At 40.1% G+C, this 15,341-nt stretch overlaps 1 protein-coding gene across 4 annotated transcripts in view; it reads left to right on the forward strand.

Moving 5' to 3' along the window:
• TP53BP1 (tumor protein p53 binding protein 1) overlaps positions 1–15,341 on the forward strand; it is a 109,483-nt gene that overhangs the window by 35,676 nt on the left and 58,466 nt on the right. For all 4 annotated transcript variants that reach the window (XM_011989204.1, XM_011989201.1, XM_011989202.1 and 1 more), the window contains exons 5-11: positions 1,252–1,379; positions 2,269–2,427; positions 2,760–2,889; positions 4,518–4,684; positions 6,625–6,754; positions 7,557–7,651; positions 10,951–11,159. In XM_011989204.1, the coding sequence (XP_011844594.1) occupies positions 1,252–1,379; positions 2,269–2,427; positions 2,760–2,889; positions 4,518–4,684; positions 6,625–6,754; positions 7,557–7,651; positions 10,951–11,159 (1,018 nt within the window). The remainder of the gene's footprint in view (positions 1–1,251; positions 1,380–2,268; positions 2,428–2,759; positions 2,890–4,517; positions 4,685–6,624; positions 6,755–7,556; positions 7,652–10,950; positions 11,160–15,341) is intronic.

Genomic DNA, 15,341 nt, shown 5'->3' on the forward strand with positions numbered 1-15,341 from the left:
AACATGCCCAGCCAGTTGTCTTTTAATTTTATTATATATTTTGACCTGTGGCGTTAACTTTTTTTTTTTTTTTTTGAGATGGAGTCTTGCTCTGTCTCCCAGGCTGGAGTGCAGTGGCGCGATCTCGGCTCACTGCAAGCTCCACCTCCTGGGTTCACGCCATCGTCCTGCCTCAGCCTCCCGAGTAGCTGGGACTATAGGTGCTCGCCACCACGCCTGGCTAATTTTTTGTATTTTAAGTAAAGACGGGGTTTCACCATGTTAGCCAGGATGGTCTCGATCTCCTGACCTCGTAATCTGCCCGCCTTGGCCTCCCAAAGTCCTGGGATTACAGGTGTGAGCCACTGTGCCCAGCCGGTGTTAACTTATTTTAAAAATATATGGGGTTTGCTTGTGCCCAGTAGTTCAAGGCTGCAGTAAGCTGTGATCGTGCCATTGCACTTTAGCCTGGGAGACAGACTCTGTCTCTTTTTTTTTATCTTGAGATGGAGTCTTGCTCTGTCGCCAGGCTGGAGTGCAGTGGCGTGATCTCGGCTCACTGCAGCCCCCACCTCCTGGGTTCAAGCAATTTTCCTGCCTCAGCCCCCTGAGTAGATGGGACTACAGGTGCGTGCCACCACACCCAGCTAATTTTTGTATTTTTAGTAGAGACGGGGTTTCACCATGTTGACCAGGTTGGTCTTGATCTCTTGACCTCGTGATCTGCCTGCCTTTGCCTCCCAAAGTGCTGGGATTACAGATGTGAGTCACCGCACCTGGCCCAGACTCTGTCTCTTAAAAAAAAAAGTAAAAAATAAAAAGTACGTGTTTGTATTTATATACATACATAAGCTCCTTACCTGAATTTTGTTTGGACTCTCTGGTTCTATATATGTATTCTAAGATTTTTTTACTAAAATATTTCTGTGAACTTTTAAAAAGTTTTCTGAGCCCTTTCTCTGCTCATCCGATGCATATCTTTTCTCGTCACTTGTCAGTAATTCTTCTGAAGGCAAGATTTTTCTACCTCTACTTAAAAATATAAAATTCAAGTGTGTTGATGCCTTATTTTTTCTTCACTTAATTCTGTATAGGATGTTGAATTGTTAATCTTTTAGGTGCTTTTTGTAGAAAGAAACACTATAAAGGTGAGTTATTTTACTTTTTCAGGTTTGGCTAAGAGGTGGTTGGTATGTGTCGGGGGTCAGAGTGCTTTGATTGAAGTGTTCCAAACTATCTGGGAACACATGATTATATCCTTCTGCTGTGTAGTGTTCTGGGAATGTCAGTGGAATCTGCTCCTGCTGTGGAGGAAGAGAAGGGAGAAGAGCTGAAACAGAAGGAGAAAGAGAAGGAAGAAGATACTTCGGGCAATACTACACATTCCCTTGGTGCTGAAGGTAGCTTTGTGCCTTTTGCAGAATAATAGACTGTTCTAACTTCCTTTAACATGATCGTTCAGATGTCTAAATTTCTCCTCTTTATTAGGTTACAGATTTCTCATAATGAAATTGAGAGTCATTAAGAAATTTGCTAGTAATGTAAAATGTTCCACCTAATTTGGTGTTCAGGAATTTGAAGTTCATTGGTTAGCCCCTTTCTGCATATTGAGTTTTCTTCCTTTTGTATTCATTTATTTTTCAAATATTTTTGGAATGTGTACTTTGTTGGGTGGAAGTACAATCTGAATTGCTGTGACTGTGGGTGTAGTTTATGATGTACCTTTAGAAAGCAGACATAGTCTACCGTATTAAGTGCTTATAAGGTTTTATAGTATGAAGTATTTTTACTTTATTACACATTTTCCCCCTTCATCTTTAATACACTTATTTATTTTTTCGTTTTTTATTTATTATTTTGAGATGGAGTCTTGCTCAGTTGCCCAGGTTAGAGTTCAGTGGTGGGATCTTGGCTCACTGCAACCTCTGTCTCCTAGGTTCAAGCCATTCTTGTGCTTCAGTCTCCCAAGTAGCCAGGATTACAGGTGTGCGCCACCACACCTGGCTAATCTTTGTATTTTTAGTAGAGATGAGGTTTCACCTTGTTGGCCAGGCTGGTCTTGACCCCCTGACCTTAAGTGATTCGCCCACCTCGGCCTTCCAAATGTTGGGATTATAGGTGTGAGCCACCATGCTCGGCCACATTTATTTTTTATTTTTGAAAAATTTGGGGGGTGCCCAGGGCTTTGAGGTGAAGGACTTAACAGGACCCTTCTTTGCTGAGGAAAACAGCTTGTACATTGCATAATGTTGTGGGATGATGCCTAATTTCTTGGCGTTTTGTTCCTAGATACTGCCTCATCACAGTTGGGCTTTGGGGTTCTGGAACTCTCCCAGAGCCAGGATGTTGAGGAAAATACTGTGCCATATGAAGTGGACAAAGAGCATCTACAGTCAGTAACCACCAACTCTGGTTATACCAGGCCATCTGATGTGGATGCTAATGCTGGTATGAAACGTGTTTTCTGGCATTTGGAGTTGTTGTGTTTTCTCCCATACTAGAGGTAGTTGTTTTTTCCTTGATAAGTTTTGTAGCTATCCAAATTAATATAATCTAAGTCATTTAGTAAGGTTGAAGAGTTTTCTGGTAAATACTTGTCAATTGTTGGTTTGTGGGCTGAGGTTTTCTTTAAGTTATTGGTTACTTTATAGAATGATGCTTGTATATATTTGTAAATTGGACTTCTGTTAAAATCTTTGCTTTTTAAAAAACATCTGGGACTATATCTAGTATTTTGAAAAATTAATTATCCCCTTCCTGTCATTTTATAAAACTCTCAGCAATTAAGCACGAAGAACAGTCCAATGAAGATATCCCCATAGCAGAACGGTCCAGCAAGGACATCCCTGTGACGGCACAGCCCAGTAAGGATGTACATGTTGTAAAAGAGCAAAATCCACCCCCTGCAAGGTAAGCCGTGTTCTTTCTAAAAAGGATTTATGGGTTTTGCTGTAGGGTTATACTTATTTCATTTTACCAGATGAAAACATTTGTAGAAATTGTTGATTTTTAAATTATTTTCCACTTGTACTGGTCATACTTGTGGTCTGTTAGAAACACTGATTATTTATGAAGTCTCCAGAATCGTTTTTTGTCTGTCTGTTTGTTTGAGACAAAGTCTCACTCTGTTGCCCTGGGCTCATGTGATTCTCTGCCCCAGCCTCCCAAGTACTTGGGCCACACTTGACTACTAATCTTATCTTTAGGCATTCTACAAAGACTTTTTTGTTGATTAAAAAAAATTTTTGTAGTAGAAATGGAGTCTCGCTGTGTTGCTTAAACTGATCTTGAACTCCTGGGCTCAAGTAATCCTGCTGCTTCAGCTTCCCGGAGTGCTGGGATTATAGGCATGAGCCACTCTGCCTAGCCTACAATGATGTTTTAAGGCTTCTCTAACTATAAGCATGACTCTGTAATCTTTGGTTGCCACTCCTCCTTTGGGATCTTTGTCTACAGAGACACTGCCTGTCTGTGGGAGGTGTACTTAGCCTCTCTGGTGTTATGAAGAGTAACGTGAATATTATATTTGAAAGCCTACTGTTTCTATACTTGAGGAGCACCCAGATTGCTTTGGGTTCTCAGATATCTTGCATCTGGTATTTTATGGTATCAATAGATGTAGGGATTCTCAGGTTCTTTAGGCTCTTAACTTGGTAGGAATTGGGAAATGTGCCTCTGCTTCGTCTCTAGTGATTTTTATAACCAAAGCTTCATTGCCTCTGGCCAGCAGGTGAAGTTTGAATATGGCAGAAGAAAACCGGGATGCTTCCAGTTTGGGGAAGGGGATAAACATTCAGTATTGTTTTGTTATTTCCTTCAATAGAAAGAGTGGGGAGGGAGTATCCTAAGCAAAGTTGAATATCAAGAGAAATTGTCTTTCTAATGTAAAACACTCAGCATAACAGTGACTTTTTAGGCTTTTCTTTTAGATGCTGCCTTCCATCTAGTTATGTTATTCTGTTTACCCTGGGGAGTGGTAGAACAGGTGAACCGCATAAGTCTCTGGAAAGGGGCCAGGGATGAATGTCTTCCACGTGTTAGTATTGGTCTGAAGGAGAATTGGTTTGGGGTTTGGGTACATCAAATGGAAAAGGTCAGCAGAAGATATGTGTGGCACTAGTACAGAGGATAATTCTCATCAAATACGAAATTCCATGGAATGTCATAGTTTGGACTGTTCTCCTTACTGGCATTATTGGGGTCTGGATCAGAATTCTTCATACAGGTCTAGATAACATTATATGTAACAAAAATCCCCCAAGTCACTCATCAGAAATCTTAGAAAACATGAAGCACAGTATTGAGCAGAGTTGAATACAGGTATTGGCTGTGTGAGAGAGTGAGACAGGTTTTAAAATGGGCTGAGGACTTTTATCACTATAAAGAACAGTTTATTTGCTTTTTAATAGATAATTATGTAAATTAGAGCCACTGGAATTTTTGAAATTATTAAAGAAAAACGCACAAAACAGGAAAAGCTTTTTAGTAAAAGCATGTGAACTTAGGAACTTTTTCTCCTGGTGATATGAATTTCCTAGGTCAGAGGACATGCGTTTTAGCCCCAAAGTGTGTCTTGCTGCTGTGGAAGCAAAAGAACAGTTGTCTGCACAAGAACTTACGGAATGTGGACTGCAGATTCAGAAGTCACCAGAGCCTGAGGTTTTGTCAACTCAGGAAGACTTGTTTGACCAGAGCAATAAAACAGGTACCAAGAGTGATTTGCTGTTACAGCTTTTCTCCAAAGATCTAAACTTTTATTTTAGTTCTGAAGCTACTGGTTAAGTTACAAAGCATTTTATAGGTTTGCAGACTTGTTTGTGATATGGAAGGAAAATACGTTTCTAGTTAATTAGTGAGAAGGGCTTTTTGGGAATAATTTCCATTTAATATTTTGACATAATTTTCTCTCTTTTGGAAATGAGATAGTGAAGAATAGCTAATACAGTAAATTTAGTATTATGGATACTAGCCATTTTCTTTTAGTTTTTTTTTTTTTTTGGAGACAGAGTCTTGCTCTCTTGCCCAGGCTGGAGTGCAGTGGTGCAATCTTGGCTCACTGCAAGTTCCGCCTCCCGGGATCATGCCATTCTCCTGCCTCAGCCTCCCTAGTAGCTGGGACTACCGGCACCCGCCATCATGCCTGGCTAATTGTTTCTGTTTTTAGTAGAGATGGGGTTTCACTGTGTTAGCCAGGATGTTCTCGATCTCCTGACCTCGTGATCCGCCCGCCTTGGCCTCCCAAAGTGCTGGGATTACAGGTGTGAGCCACTGCACCTGGCCGCCATTTTCTGTTACATGGCTATTATGTCTTCAGATCTTCAATATGATATTAAGCTTAGGTTTTTCATATTCATCTGGGTAACAGTTTACTAACTTAATCTGTTTATTAGTTAATCTGACACAGATAGGAATTTAAAATCTAGCAGAAAGGACATAAAACTTAAAAGAATATAATTTGTTTCACACCTCTTTAACCTCCACCAATCTCATTCCACAGCCTCAGAGAGCTAGAAAACTTGAGTTAATTACCAGCAAAACATATTACGTTGGTTGTAAGGAGGGAAGGGAAGAAGGGTATATTCCTTTGCTATGCTGTGATACAGGTTGCTGTGCAAGACATTCAGAGGGTCACCAAGGAACCTTTGTTGGCCTCTTACTAAAGTTGTAAGGTTTTATTTAAGAAATTCTTTTACGCTGGGATTAATATAGTTGATACTCCATCTATTGCTAAGGGGAAGGGACCAACAGGAGACTCTTGATAGTATAAATCAGTAATGGCTACTCATAAATCCTTTTACTAATGCGTTAGTCTTTTCTGTCACCTTTGAGCAGACCCAAATCATGAAAACTGCTGCATTTATAGCATTGGGTATCATGTGCATTGTTTTGACTTCTCCCATCTGTATCATGGCCTAAGCTTGACTTCACCTAAGGTAGACATTGGAATAAAAGGCTTATTTGCTGTTTTTTAATAGAAGCATCACAAGAAAGAAGAGCAGCTAAGCAGAAGTATAAGGATTCTGGCTTTTATTTTATTTATTTATTTATTTTTTTGAGATGGAGTCTCGCTCTGTCTTCCAGGCTGGAGTGCAGTGGCGCGATCTCAGCTCACTGCAACCTCCACCTACCAGGTTCAAGTGATTCTCCTGCCTTAGCTTCCCAAGTAGCTAGGATTACACGTGCCCACCACCATGCCCAGCTAATGTTTGTATTTTTAGTAGAGATGGGATTTCACCATGTTGGTCCGGCTAGTCTTTAACTCCTGACCTCAGGTGATCTGCCCACCTCAGCCTCCCAAAGTGCTGGGATTACAGGTGTGAGCCACCGTCCCCATCTAGGATTCTGGCTTCTAATCTCCAAGCTTAGGTCATGACAGAAGGGACTAAGGAACTCTTCATCTATTCTTTATTCAAGAAGCCCATTGTAGGGGTGGTTAATGTTTACTCAAGATTTGTGCTATTGTGGTATTCCATTCGTTGTACTATAAATAGAAAACAATTTCTGCCCTTTTGGAATTTCTGCCCTTTTGGAAATATGGAAATATGTTGGAAATATGGATATTACTCTTTGCAGTACTGAATGGTTTTTGGCAACTCAGTAGTGTCAATCTGAGAAGTAAGTGCAACTGGAATTTCTTTTTTTCAGTGTCTTCTGATGGTTGCTCTACTCCTTCAAGGGAGGAAGGTGGATGTTCTTTGGCTTCCACACCTGCCACCACTCTGCATCTCCTGCAGTTCTCTGGTCAGAGGTCCCTTGTTCAGGAGAGTCTTTCCACGTAAGTAAGCCTAAAATAGCTTATACCGAGGCAGTATGTGCCTGAGAGTCTTAGGCTAAGACTGAAAGAGGCGAAACTTGCCTGCGAGTCTAGAATTCTTTTTGAAACCAAATGGTAGAACGTATGCATTAGAGCTTTGGGGATGAAGAACTGTTGAAGGCAGATAAATCTATTTTCCCATTTGAAAATTTATAATAGTGGCCCAAAGGTTTCACTAAAAAAGAAAAGGCACAGTTATTTAGAAAATGTTACACGTCCAAAACACGCATTCTACTCCTCTGTTTTACTTGCAATTCTTCTCGTTCAATAGCAGAGGGTGGCAAATAGTTGTTAACAGTAGTTGGATTTCTTTATCTCTGTGTTAGGGCAAAGAGGTTTGCTTGTTAGTTTTTTTTGTTTAGTTTTAGTTTTGTTTTCTAATGAAAATGTGCATGGTCTGTCTATTATTAGGCAAAAAAATGGAATAATTTTGTTTTATGTCTCAATTCTGCAAATGAATTTATTTCCTAGCACTGCTCATCTTGCTTTTCAATCATGATGTCCTTGTGTCTGATCATTCACTTTGCCCTTACTCTCTTGTAGAAAAAGTTCTTATTTTACAATAGAAATGTCTGGTATGGGAAATAGTTATTGAAGTATTTTTGATTCTTCCACCAGCCTCAGGTTGCTATTTGGGAGAAGTGCTGATAAGTATTTATCTGAATGCCTTAGATATTTTTTCCTGTTAAAAAGTAAAAACAAATACAGAAATGCAAAACTGTGGCTATGGTAAAATAACCTGTGATTCTCTCTTTATATAAAGGAATTCCTCAGATCTTGTTGCTCCTTCTCCTGATGCTTTCCGATCTACTCCTTTTATCGTTCCTAGCAGTCCCACAGAGCAAGAAGGGAGACAAGGTGAGCTCTCTTGATCTGTCTGTTGATCTCAGATTAGAAGAGGAGCAACACTTCTTCTGCCTTGCAAAATGTACTGCTTCTTTGTACTTTAGAATGCTTGTGACCTACACAATTCTGTAGGATTCATGTTTGTGTAACCTTTAGGGATAAGACCTACTGTAAAGTGCTGTCCTCAGTTCTTTGCTTTTCCTTCCTTTTTTTTTTTTTTTAATCTAACCCCATCCCCCATTCTTTGCTTTTCTAGCACTAATTCTATTGAGATATCTGTATTGTTGGCTCAATTTTTAAAAAGACTCTGAAGAAAATTTTTTTTTGAGATGGAGTCTTGCTCTGTCACCCAGGCTGGAGTGCAGTGGCGTGATCTCAGCTCACTGCAAGCTCCGCCTTCCGGGTTCACGCCATTCTCCTGCCTTAGCCTCCCGAGTAGCTGGGACTACAGGTGCCCGCCACCACGCCTGGCTAATTTTTTGTATTTTTTAGTAGAGATGGGGTTTCACCGTGTTAGCCAGGATGGTCTTGATCTCCTGACCTCGTGATCCATCCACCTCGGCCTCCCAAAGTGCTGGGATTACAGGCGTGAGCCACTGCACCTGGCCAAAATTTTTGTTTTTAAAGTTGAACTTAAATGAATTAGTATGGGGAAGAACTGGGCTTATTACTAATGGCCTAGTTGTTTCTAGCAACATGTGAACACATTTCTGGTGAGAAGGAACCAGCTTGTTTCTTGTGGTCCTTATAGGTTATTTTTGCTATTATTAAAATAGTTTTAGCATAAGAGTGGTTGAAAGTAGGTGGTAAACATTTTAACTTCATTCATTTACTCCTTTGAAGACTTAGAGATTTTATATTACTTTATTCATAAGAAAGCTTTCCTTTTCACTTACCTAATTTATCTCATTATTTAAGCTTCTTTTGCTCTGATCTAGTCTCCTATCCAGTCATTCAAGATGTTTCTGAATTCCTATGATTTCTACAAAGCTTTTTCTAATAAATTCTATGATTTTCATCTTTTTACTCTTTCGTATACAAGTAATGGTTTTATTTATTGAGCACCTAGTATAGGCAAGGCATTATTCTAGAGGGATTTCTGTGGTTTTTCTCACTGAATCCTCACAAACATCCTAAGAAGGAGATGTTATTTTTATCCCCGTTTTACAGATGAGAAAATGGAGGCATAGAGAGATTTTGCAACTAATGAGATGTAGAGGCAGAATTTGAACTCAGGAAGCTGCCTCCAGAGCCTGTGCCTTTATCTGTCATATATATGCCTCCTATTATATCCTTTCTCTGCTCTTGAGTAATATAAAACGTAGACATTTAACAGTTTTTCAAATGTAATTTATCAGTGATAGAATTTGATCTTAGGCTTTCTTCTGCTACAAAATTTGTCTCTGGCTGTTTCTCTTAAAATCAGTTGTAGGTATCCAAATGGACTAATAGCAGTCTAAGCATAACATGATTAGTGACTAATATCAATCTAAGCATAACATGATTAGGTGAATTAATTCTACAAAAACCCTGGTAATACAAGTTAAGACTGGTTAATTCTTAGAAAAGTTTCTTTTATCTGTACTGTGAACACTGAAAAAATATAAAAATAATTATATTAAATATGCTTTCTCAGGCTGGGCACGGTGGCTCACGCCTGTAATCCCAACACTTTGGGAGGCCAAGGCGGGCAGATCACCTGAGGTCAGGAGTTCGAGACCAGCCTGGCCACCATGGTGAAACTCTATCTCTACTAAAAATATAAAAAGTTAGCTGGGTGTGGTGGCAGGTGCCTGTAATCCCAGCTACTCAGGAGGCTGGGGCAGGAGAATCACTTGAACCCGGGAGGCAGAGGTTGCAGTGAGCCGGGGTTATACCACTGCACCCCAGCCTGGACAACAGAGCGAGACCCTGTCTCCAAAAAAAAAAAAAATGCTTTCTCCCTGATTGTAAACAGTTAGTATTTATTGTAGAAAGTTTGTTAAGTATATAGGAAATTAATGAAAATAAAAATCACCTGTGATAGTACACTCCAGATATATTTACAACTAGTATATTTGGATATATTTCAGTTTTCAGTACATAAAGTACTTTTACATAATTGGTATCATGTCGTGTATATGACTCAGTTTTCTTTTTTTATGTAACAGTATATTTTCACTTGTCAGTTATATTTTAGATTTAATGCATTTGCTTAATATGTGCATCAGTGTTTGTGAAACTATATGTGCTTTTTGTATTTATTTGTTTTTTTGGTTTTCTCTTAGATTATTAACCTAAAGCCTTTTTTATATGTAGTGCCTATAACATCAGGTTTTTAATGTGCTTTGTCATGGCAAGAAAGTTCAAAACGTGCAACAAAAATACTTAGCACAGCTATGGCAGTATATTAAAGGCCGGTAGCACTGGATCCCAGATTAGGTGTAGACAGGTAAGGTTAAGACTAAGTAAGCTAAGCAGCAAGGCTGGGTATTGAGGTTGCAGTCTGGGTAACTGGTAGCATGAGTGTGGATTATGGGGAAAAGGTAAATGTTGTCAAGTAGTTTGTGAGTGGTCTAGAGGAGGCCTGTTTAGGGTCAAGTTGTAAGATAGGGGATAAAAATGATGAATCAAATACTTAGCTAGCCAGACTGACTCCAAGCAAGATCCTAGGTGGGTAGTATACTATGGGAAAGCAGTGTTTCGTGTTTTGTGTGTGTGTTCCCTCCTAATTTGTGTCAGGATTAGTGTCTTCTCTTTCCTAGTTCTTTGATAGATCAGTGCTGATTGGCATTGATAGATTTTTTTTTCTTCATCTGTATTTGTACAGGCATCCATCTCTCTGCATTTAGCAATTGTTAATGCAAATATAATGAGTTCATAAATATGAATTATAGATGCTGTATTTACTTAAAGTGGTGACAAGTTCACTGTCTTTCAAGGCCTATGGTAGACTATATGATGGTTAAATTAGGTAACAGTAGTTTGGGCTTTTCTTGGGCTTTTCTACAGGGAAGTGAAAAACTGAGCTATAAAATCAGGAAAGGAGCCAAGTTAATTTAATATTTCTTATGAATGGGTGGGTAGCCCCAGATGTATCCAGTTTTGATCTATACCTAAAAATAGAAGCTTGGGCAGCTCTACCAACCAAAGGAAGTATTGCTAGATTGCTAGGACCCAATCTACTATTGTTCCATCAGCTTTTCTGAAAAATTGCATCATTATTTATTTAGAGTGAAAATGTCTGTAATGTAATTGTTCTTAGTGGTGTTGGAACATGAGTAATATTGATGAGTGATATTTCTCAATTTGTTTTCCCTGTTTTAAACCAGATAAGCCAATGGACATGTCAATGTTATCTGAAGAAGGAGGAGAGCCTTTTCAGAAGAAACTTCAAAGTGATGAACCAGTAGAGTTAGAAAACCACCCTCTCCCACCTGAGCCCACTGTATCACCACAAGCCTCAACACCAATATCTCAGAGCACACCAGTCTTCACTTCTGGGTCACTTCCTATCCCATCCCAGCCTCAGTTTTCTCATGTGAGTATTGTAAAAAGAGTTGTTTTTTTAAAGCAGCATTATTGGGGTATAATTTACAGACCACATAACGCACACGTTTTAAATGTACAATTTTGTGATATTTTAGTACATTTACAGAGTTGTTCCTGGCTAACACAGTGAAACCTCGTCTCTGCTAAAAATACAAAAAATTAGCTGGGCGTGGTGGCGTGCGCCTGTAGTCCCAGCTACTCAGGAGGCTGAGGCAGGAGAATGGTGTGAACCCGGGAGGCGGAGCTTGCAGTGAGCTGAGCTGAGATCGCGCCACTGCATTCCAGCCTGGGTGACAGAGGGAGACTCCATCTCAAAAGAAAAAAAAAAGAAAATTTACAGGGTTGTGAAGCTGTCATCACAAAGTAGTTTTAGAACAGTTTCAAAGTCACCTAACATCTTGATGTTTTTTTTTTATGTTTAAACTTTTTACAGTGTCTTTAAACTTTTTGAAAATGTTACTGCAAAATTGCAAAGGGACATAAATCATTATTCTACCTTAACACAACTGTTACTGTAATTTTTGTCTTTCCACACGCTTATGGTTTTTTTCAATAACTAAATTTTTTTGCCCATGACACAGCCTCAGGAGGTCCTGACAATATGTGCCCCCACATGCTGATGTTTTTTTAAAAAGTTGTTTATATACCACAACTTTTTAATTTTCTTTTTCCAGTTAACATTGTGTCGTAATAATTCTCAATGTTATATTGTCTTCACTTATCCTTTCAAAAGTTGTGTATTATTTAAGTAGATGTGATCTCAGTACAGGATCATTCCTATACTTAGGGTATCAATATGGTTTTTAGTTTTCCTATGTGTATTTTCTTCTAAAAGCAAGGGAAAACTATTAATTGGTATAATTTTAAATTTAAATATTTAAAGAAATGAAATTCAGGTTTCATAGTGAGTTGAAAATCCTTAAATCTAAATGACTATATTATATATTCAATCTAAATACGTATTCTTATAAGACTTTAAGTGGGGGAATTATTGTAGTTTTATTGGGAGAACTTATTTTATGCCTTTCAGTTTGCAGGTGTTATAACAAGAGTTTGTATTTAAAAGTAAAATTTGAAAATGAATAGTAATGAACTGTAAATTTAGTGAGGAGGGGACAGTAGGAAGAAAGAAACTGGTTTGTTTTCTGGAGTTTTAAAACTTGTATTGTTAAAGGATTCCGTTTTATGCAGTTCATTAGAAGCAATTTGGTGGCATTATTAAAAATGAGGACTCTAGAGTCAGAACTTCCTGGACTCACTCCTGGCTCTGTCATTACTACCTTTGTGACCAATTGAAATTGAATCTTAGTTTGCTCATCAGTCAAATGGTGGGGATACTGATACTGTCTACCTCATAGGATGTTTGTGAAGGTTGAGTTAATATATATAAAATGCCTAGACTAGTGCCTTACACTTGGTAAATACTGCATATAAGGATAGTTGTTGCTGGCAGTAAAAGGGTTGAAAACAAGGTTACCTGGAGGTGAAATGGATGTTCAAACCGTACATCATTTTCTTTAGCTTTTTTTTTTTTTTGAGACAGGATTTTGGTCTGTTGCCCAGGCTGGAGTGCAGTAGTGCGACCATGGCTCACTGCAGCCTTGACTTCCTAGTCTCAAGCGATCCTCCCACCTCAGCCTCCCAAGTAGCTGGAACTACAAGCACGTGGCACCATGCCCAACTAATTTCTTAATTTTTCTTATAGAGATAGGGTATCACTATGTTGCCAGGGCTGTTCTTACTCTTAGGCTCAAGTAATCCTCCTGTCTCAGCCTCCCAATGTGTTGAGATTACAGGTATGGGCCACTGTGCCTGGCCTTCCTTAGTTTTTATTTTTCTAAGTTATATGTAAAGGTAGCTGGGCGTGGTGGGGCATGCCTGTAATCTCAGCTGCTCAGGAGATTGAGATGGGAGGAGCATTTGAACCTAGGGATTTGAGAACAGCTTGGGCAAAATAGCAAGACCCTGTCTCAAAAAAAAAAAAAAAAGTTATAAATCTGACCGGGTGCAGTGGCTCATACCTGTAATCCCAGCACTTTGGGAGGCCAAGGCAGGTGGATTACTTGAGACCAGGAGTTCAAGACCAGCATTGCCAGCACAGTGAAACCCAGTCTCTACCAAAAAGTACAAAAATTAGCCTGGCATGGTGGCAAGCACCTACAGTCCCAACTATTTGGAAGGCTGAGGCAGGAGAATCGCTTGAACCCAGGAGGTGGAAGTTACAGTGAGCCAAGATCTCACCACTGCACTGCAGCCTGGGCGACAGAGTGAGACCCTGTCTTAAAAAGAAATAAAATAAAGAGTTTAAGAATGAGCTATAAGCACTGACAGAGAGCACTAAGATTTTTCCAACACTGATTTAAAGAAAATGGTTATAGATGTTTATCAGTGACCAAACAAGACATTTATGGTCTTTGGAAAGGTATTCCTACCAGTTGGTGGGGGCAGAGATAATTCCTGGCTACAAAGGGAGAACGGACATTTTGAAAAACAAGGCATTATTGAAGGAATTGCTCTGTTTTCAACATTTACCAAAGACCTTCAGAATTAGCCAAAAAATCAGCAATGAAAATTTCAGACAAATGAGTGATTCTGAACATAGTTCAGAGATTCTTGGAACCTAAGATGACTCTAATCAGGTTTCTTTGAACTCATGTTTTTTGTTTTGTTTTGTTTTTCTGTTTTTTTTTTTGAGACAGAGTCTCGTTTTGTCGCCCAGACTGGAGTGCGGTGGTGTGATCTCACTGCAAGCTCCGCCTTCCGGGTTCACGCCATTCTCCTGCCTCAGCCTCCCGAGCAGCTGGGACTACAGGTGCCTGCCACCATGCCCAGCTAATTTTTTGTATTTTTAGTAGATACGGGGTTCACCGTGTTAGCCAGGATGGTCTCGATCTCCTGACCTTGTGATCTGCCCGCCTCGGCCTCCCAAAGTGCTGGGATTACAGGCGTGAGCCACCACGCCCAGCCTCATGTTTTATCAGATGGCCTCAGCCAGTGCAGTCCCTGCCTCCTAAAAAGTCTCTCAAGAATACCTTTAGTAGGCCGGGCACAGTGGCCCACACCTGTAATCCCAGCACTTTGGAAGGCCGAGGCGGGAGGGTCACGTGAGCCCAGGAGTTTGAGAACAGCCTGGGCAACATAGTGAGACCCCATCTCTACAAATGGTCAAAAACTAGCCAGGAGTGGTGGTGCCTGCTTGTAGTCCCAGCTGCTCAGGAGACTGAGACAGGAGAATTGCTTGAGTCCGGGAAGTTGAGGCTGCAGTGAGCCATGATCATGCCACAGCACTCAGCTTGAGCAACAGGGTGAGACCTTGTCTCAAAAAAAAAAACAAAAAACCTTTACAACATAGCTTTTAAGTTAAAGATTGGATTTTACTTAATAAGCATTTGTAAAACCCCAAAAATAAGTCAGATAGTTAAAACAAGACCTCTTCCTCTTCCTACCCAAAGATAACCACTTTTCATTCTTTATGCTTTTTCTTTTGGTATTTACCTCCATAATTCTACATAGCATGATTATATTTTCTTTTTCTTAGGCACAGGGTCTTGACCTATTGCTCAGGCTGTAGTGCAGTGGAGCAGTCCTAGCTCACTGTAACCTCGAACTTCTGTGCTCAGGCCATCCTCCCACCTCAGCCTCCTGAGTAGCTGGGACTACTGGCACACACTACCACACCTGGCTAATTAAAAATTTTTTTATAGGGCCGGGCACGGTGGCTCAAGCCTGTAATCCCAGCACTTTGGGAGGTCGAGATGGGCGGATCACGAGGTCAGGAGATTGAGACCATCCTGGCTTACACGGTGAAACCTCGTCTCTACTAAAAAGTACAGAAAACTAGCCGGGCTAGGTGGCGGGCGCCTATAGTCCCAGCTACTCAGGAGGTGAGGCAGGAGAATGGCGTAAACGCGGGAGGCAGAGCTTGCAGTGAACTGAGATCCGGCCACTGCACTCCAGCCCGGGCGACAGAGCGAGACTCCATCTCAAAAAAAAAAAAAAAAAATTTTTTTTTATAGAGATGGGACCTCACTATGTTGCCCAGGCTGGTCTTGAACTCCTGGGCTCAAGCAGACCTCCTGCCTTGGCCTCCCAAAATGCTGGGATTACAGGTGTGAGCTACCGTGACCAGCCTATTTTCGTAAAAAAATTTTAGCCATTTTCCAAGTATAGT

This window comes from Mandrillus leucophaeus, unplaced genomic scaffold, assembly GCF_000951045.1.
Source record: "Mandrillus leucophaeus isolate KB7577 unplaced genomic scaffold, Mleu.le_1.0 Scaffold35, whole genome shotgun sequence".
Taxonomy (NCBI): Eukaryota; Metazoa; Chordata; class Mammalia; order Primates; family Cercopithecidae; genus Mandrillus; species Mandrillus leucophaeus.